Source organism: Bubalus kerabau, chromosome 22 (genome assembly GCF_029407905.1).
Source record: "Bubalus kerabau isolate K-KA32 ecotype Philippines breed swamp buffalo chromosome 22, PCC_UOA_SB_1v2, whole genome shotgun sequence".
Lineage (NCBI taxonomy): Eukaryota > Metazoa > Chordata > Mammalia > Artiodactyla > Bovidae > Bubalus > Bubalus kerabau.
This window is the reverse complement of record NC_073645.1, coordinates 26,609,047-26,615,339: the sequence shown is the minus strand read 5'-3', so window position 1 is coordinate 26,615,339 and position 6,293 is coordinate 26,609,047. Positions and strand designations below refer to the sequence as shown.

Below are 6,293 nucleotides of genomic sequence, written 5' to 3'. Positions count from 1 at the left end.
GGGGGACAGTTGGGCCGGGCAGGGGAGCCTGTAGAGAGAGCCTGCCTCTGCCTCACACCCTTGGCCAGACGCCGTCTCCTCCTGGTCCCCTCAGGCCCTTGGAAGAGAAGGAAGAACCTCTTGCAGCCCCTGGCTTGCCCCCAGTGTGGCATTGACCAGAAAAGCAGCTGAAGCCTCCCTGCCCCCTACCCAGGCCGCGGCCATGGATAAATTCCGCACACTCTTCCAGCACTTCCAGTCCAGCTCCGAGTCGGTGATGAACGGCATCTGCCTGCTGCTGGCCATGGTCACCGTCAAGCTGTACTCCTCGTTCGACTTCAACTGCCCCTGCCTGGCACGCTACAATGCCCTCTACGGACTGGGCCTGCTGTTCACACCCCCGATCGCCCTATTCCTCTGCGGCCTCCTGGCCAACCGGCAGTCCGTGGTGATGGTGGAGGAGTGGCGCCGGCCCGCCGGGCACCGGAGGAAGGACCCGGGCATCGTCAGGTGCGGTCCCACCCCCCTCCAGCTCCCCGTGGGCATTGTCAGGGGCTCCCCCAACTGCATAAGCACTGCCAGGGGCTCCTCAAACCCCAGTGACCCCATGGGTATGGTCAGGGCTCCCCCAGGAACCCCCAAAGGCACCCTACTTTCAGATGTGCCCCCTGCTCTCCCCCAGAAAATGATACCAAGGCACCATCAGTTCACAGAGACAGATTTGCCAGTCTCCACTCTGGAAACAGATATTTCTGATCCCGTTGTCTGTCACCTTTCCACGCCCAATGATAAAGACACGTGAATGACACAGGACTCCTAAGAATTATCCAGGTCACGTCTGTCCTGCTGGCCATGGATTATAACTCCCCACATGCATGAAGGACCATCCCATGATGTGCATACCGTATTGCACATATGAGAGGCATGGTTGGCTTGAAGGCTGCATCCCGTCTCCTGCAAGCTCCCCGAGGGCAAAGACCTCATCTGCTATCACTGTGTCCTCAGACCCTGGTCGGTGCCTTGTATCAAGAAAAACTGATGGGGAATTCCCTGGCCGTCCTGTGGTTAGGGCTTGGCACTTTCACTCTTTCACTGTTGTGGCCTGTGTTCAATCCCTGCTCAGGGAACTCAGATCCTGCAAGTCATGTGACACAGCCAAAAAAAAGAGAGAGAGAAAAGAAAAGCTGACAGACTTTAGCAATTCATAATACTCCCTGGCCAACAGTGAGCCAAGCTCTGTGCCAAGTACTGTGTGTGCACAGCCTCTGAATTCTTACCTCGGCCCTGGGTCTCTTCCTGTCTTGGATCCATTTTTAAGGATGGGGGAACCTGAGGCACAGAGAGGTTAAGTCGCTTGGCTGAGCTCCCACAGCAAGGAAGAAGCTCAGATTCAAATCAAACCCAGAACCGCTGCCCTGAGTGTTTTAGACAAAATACCTAAGTGCTCTAGATCCACGGGCAGTGGTAGGAGGGACTTGGTGGGTTTTAGTTCACTCGTGATCTTCTCCTCTCCCCTATTGATGTAGACAACCGGGGTGTTCTCAAGGGCATATTATGTAACTTCGTAGCAAGTCTTTGTTTCCACCTTGCCCCCATAGAAAATGCTGGAGCCACCCCTGCCTACAACATATTTATAATTCACCACCAGGTAGGCCATGTACACACACACACACTCACACACATAGCCGGCGCACACCATCCTATGTTTCGTATACAACCTGCCTGCCAATGCAGGAGACATAAGAGACCCAGGCTCGATTCCTGGGTGGGGAAGATCCCCTGGAGGAGGGCATGGCAACCCACTCCAGGATTCTTGCCTGGAGAATCCCATGGACAGAGGAGACTGGTGGGCTACAGTCCTGGGGTCACAAAGAGTCAGACACAACTGAGCGCCTGAGCGCAAGTTAAAAACACCTGCATTCTGTGCACAAGCAGCCTCTCTTTAATGTTGCCAGGGGCTCCTGGCTCCCTGTGATTCAGCCACGCAGGGAGGCTTTTCCTCTGGGGTCTTGTGGTTTCAGCTCCACTGAGCTCCTGTCCTGTGACCAACACCCAATTCAGGCCACCAGACATAGTAGGTCAAAAGAGGCACCTGGGGACAATCAGAGGCTCCCTGGACACTGCAGGGAGGTGTGCAAGTGCCGTCTCTGGGCAGGTTATTCCACAGGACCCTCTTAGTTTAGGGTCCCCCCAAAAGCAGGCTCTGGAAAGAAGTGATAATAAGGAGGCAACTGGGGCTCAGTCCTTCTAGGGGCCTAAGGGAGTGGGTAGAACCCACCTCAGAGTCATCCCACTGAGGGTCCCGGATGCTGGGGCATTAAACTACCAGGCCCTGCCCTCTGGGATTGAGGTCGATTTGGGAACATGAACCCTCCAGGCCACCCCGCACTGGGAGCAGGGACTCCTCTGAAGCCTCAGAGCCATGCAGGGGGTTGAGGTCAGAGGTCTTCAGGCTCTCCACGTGAATAGAAACTACCCACCAAAGCTCTAGATGCTTCTGGCCTGAGCAGAGCACTAACAGAGTCTGCTACAAAGGCTCAGGCAGGAAGAATACCAGCTCCCCAGTGTTCCAGTCCCAGGGCTCCCAGGACCCCAGCTTTGCTTCTCCTCTACCCTCTGCTGCTCAGGCCTCTGCAGTGGGAGCTGCAATCCTCCCTTTGGGGTAACCACGCACCATCCTGGGAAGTTCATCCTCACATCCCCCCTGTAGCCTTCCTGCTGCAGCTGAATTCCAGCTGCCCTGTGTTCCCACTCCTTTCCTCTGTTCCCAGGTACATGTGCTCCTCTGTACTGCAGAGAGCGCTGGCCGCCCCCCTCATCTGGATCCTGCTGGCCCTCCTCGATGGGAAGTGCTTCGTGTGTGCCTTCAGCAGCTCCGTGGACCCTGAGAAGTTTCTAGACTTTGCCAACATGACCCCCAGTCAGGTGCAGCTCTTTCTGGCCAAGGTGCCCTGCAAGGAGGATGAGCTGGTCAGGAACAGCCCTGCTCGGAAGGCGGTGTCTCGCTACCTGCGGTGCCTGTCACAGGTAATTCGGGGGGTTGGGGGGGTTTCTTCTCCCTGCCCTGGGAAATGCCCTGCACTGGTTCCGAGGGGCACGGGGTGAGGAGGTATACATGGTTTCCTGAGGCCCCCCTCCCAATGCTAGAGACACAACCGCGGAGCATGTGGTCCCGGGAGGGGCGGGGTGGTAGTCCGAAACATGACCCGCACGCAGGACAGCGTCAGGCCTTAGGAAGTGGGCACTTTGCCATCAACACTGACTCACCTGAGGGTGGAGACCAGGTGTCCATACCCTTCTGGAGTCAGCTAGGCTCATCTCCAGGTTGGATGGCAGGAAAATGCTGCAGATATACTGCACTACCCTGCCCCCACCCGACACACGCATTCTGCCCACTCCTCAGAAATAACACTAATTACCACTTATGAGGCACTTATGTGTCAGGCACTGTGTTAAGCATGTCACATGCATTACTTCATTTAATTCTCAAAACTGCCCTATGAGATAGATGCAATCACGATTGTCCCACTTTGCAGATGAGGAAACTGAGGCTCTGAGAGTTTAGTTCACAAGGCCAAAGGCACACAGTTTGTAAGAGGCTGGGCAGGAATCTAAAATGCCATTCCTCCAAACCCTCCCCTGCTATGCAGGTCCTCTCCAGACGCTTGGCTCCCCACAGAGCACAGAATCCGTTATCCTAGGGACAAACCCCAGCCCAAGCTCCAGATCCCACCCTCACCACTGCCAGAGCCCTGCTTGGGCTGTGTCTCCCCAAAAGTGTTTACACGGTCCCACCACGTGCAGAGCATCACTGGAGATACACCCTAGCTCTCTGAGGTGTCGGGACAGGCTCATGGCGAATGCAGGCCCGTGGAGTGGCAAAGAGAAGACCATGCTTGGGACACACTTGATTCTGCTTCAGACTGTGACCGCAGCCATGAGCCCCTTCCCCTCTGGGCCTCGGGTTCTCCTGCAAAATAAATGGAGGTTCGGTCTACTCACCTTGATGTCCCTGTGGATGTAAACACTGTAGACTAGTTCACTATCCCTGGAAAGAGTGTAGAATCCTCAGACCAGGGGTTGAGTCCTGACTCAGCTGTAAACGATCAGTCATATTAAATGCTCCTCCGAGTAAAATACTCACCCAAGCATTTTAAACTTAGAGTGGGGGGAAGGGAGGGCCTCGTGAGAGGCCAGGCAGAGAGCTTTGTCAATCACATCTACAAATGATAAGGATTCAAATAAGTCTTGTGGTTTAGAGGATGATTTCTCTGTTCCAGGTCTATAAAGTTGCTCCAGTCCTAGGCGATGTCTCAATACCTCTGGCTGGGCAGAGGGGAGGGAGGGCCAGGAGCAGCCAGACTGGGGCTCCAGCCTCAGAATTACTTCAGCTTCTCTTTACTCTTGGCCTGGAACACTGTTTCCTGTTCACATCTTGTAAACTATCATCAGCCTTTAGGTCTCAGCCTCAACTTCACTGTTCTCTGAGGCCTCAAATTCAGGTCAGGTGTCCCCTCTCAGAATTTCCATGACCCAAGATACATCCCTCAACATGGCACTTAGCCAGTCACCACCTATGTCACTGTCACTCCCACTAAAGTGTCAGCCTGTGAGAGCAAAGACTGAGTCCTCGGTGTCTCCCCAAAAATACAGGATGGATGGATGCATAGATGGGATGGATGCACATATATAAGCATGGATGAAGAACCAGATAAAAAGATGAAAGGATGATGGGTGGATGCACAGATGAATGGATGGGAGTGCAAGAAGGCGAAACTTTACCTCCACCCACCTTAGGTTTTCAGCTGAGACTCTAACAAAAAGAACAATTAACAGGAGGAAAATAAACAGTTTATTATTGTGTGCAGTGCTCATCAGGCAGGGGGAACCTAAAACAGAGTCACTCTAAGCGGTGGCTTAGAACTGCGGCTTATATAGCATCTTCAGCTGTGAACAATACCTTTGTATAGAAATGTCAGGACAAAGGAAAGCAGCTTTATGCTTCCAAGGGTGGAAACTGTGGGACGATAAATAAATACATGGGAGGAAACTAAAGGAGTAGGTGTGTTTGTTCAGGAGGAAGGCAGGGGGGATAAATAACAAGTGGATAGATGATTAGATAGAGATAAATGGAAACAAAGATGAGAGTATGGGAACATGAATGGATGGGAGGATAGATGGTTGGATAGGGGGATATGGACAGATAGGAGCATGGTTGAGAGCGTGGCTTGATAGGAAGACAATAGATATATAGTCAGATAAAAGGATGGATGACGAGATGGGTGAGAGATAGTTGGATAGAAAATGGATGGAGGGAGGAATGAATGAATGGGACAGAGGATGGATGGAGGTAGTTGGTAAAATGGATGACTGAATTGGAAGGCGGGTAGATCTGAAAATGGATGGAAGGGATACGTAAATGGGGACACCCTTGCCACACTGTACAATATCTGTGTGTCTGAACGCTTACATTAGCGCTCCCCACCCTCTAGGCCATTGGCTGGAGTCTCACCCTGCTGCTGATCGTCCTGGCCTTCCTGGCCCGCTGCTTGAGGCCCTGCTTCGACCAGACAGTCTTCCTGCAGCGCAGATACTGGAGCAACTACGTGGACCTGGAGCAGAAGCTCTTCGACGAGACGTGCTGTGAGCACGCGCGGGACTTTGCGCACCGCTGCGTGCTACACTTCTTCACCAGCATGCAGAGCGAGATGCGGGCACGGGGGCTGCGCCGGGATTCTGCGGGTAGGGGTCCGGAGACCCCTGAGAGGCCCGAACCCCCAGACGGCCTGGACAGTGGAAGCGGGAAGGCCCACCTGCGCGCAGTCTCCAGTCAGGAGCAGGTGGACAGCCTCCTGAGCGCCTGGTACTCCAGCAAACCACCACTTGACCTCACAGCATCCTCTGGGCTCTGGGGGTGTGGCCTCACCCATCGCGCCCCCACAGTGGTCCCGGGCACCAGGGAGTCCCCACACACTGATGTGTAAGGACCCAGACCTCATCCTCACGTAAAATGCCCACACTGACAAGGATGTGGGGGCTTTCCATGCAGTGGGGACCCCATGGCAGGGCAGCTTAACCCTTGTCAGCCTCCCTCCCCAAAACAGCCCAGTGCCTGGCCGAGTTTCTGGGCGTGGCCTCTTGTGTGCTCTAAAGCTGTGCTTCACAAACTTCGTTGTGCTCACCTTTTCACCTGGACTCTTGTCAAATGCAGATTCTGATTCAGTCCATCTAGGACCAGGGCCAAGACTGCATTGCTAACGAGCTCCTGATGCTTCTGGTCAGTGGACCAAACTCCAAGTAGAGTAAGAGTCTAA

At 54.0% G+C, this 6,293-nt stretch overlaps 1 protein-coding gene across 1 annotated transcript; it reads left to right on the top strand.

The window, feature by feature from the left end:
* The first annotated feature begins 202 nt into the window (after positions 1-202).
* CALHM3 (calcium homeostasis modulator 3) lies at positions 203-5,963 on the top strand. Its single transcript, XM_055560930.1, has 3 exons — positions 203-489; positions 2,751-3,006; positions 5,472-5,963. The coding sequence occupies exons 1-3, from the start codon at positions 203-205 to the stop codon at positions 5,961-5,963; spliced, it is 1,035 nt and encodes a 344-aa protein (XP_055416905.1).
* Positions 5,964-6,293: the final 330 nt, after the last annotated feature.

Excerpts from the sequence above, each read along its gene's own strand:
- CALHM3 (XM_055560930.1), top strand. The coding sequence starts at position 203 with ATGGATAAATTCCGCACACTCTTCCAGCACTTCCAGTCCAGCTCCGAG. Across the intron at positions 490-2,750 it reads AAGGACCCGGGCATCGTCAG|GTACATGTGCTCCTCTGTAC; the intron begins GTGCGGTCCCAC and ends CTCTGTTCCCAG. Across the intron at positions 3,007-5,471 it reads ACCTGCGGTGCCTGTCACAG|GCCATTGGCTGGAGTCTCAC; the intron begins GTAATTCGGGGG and ends CCCACCCTCTAG.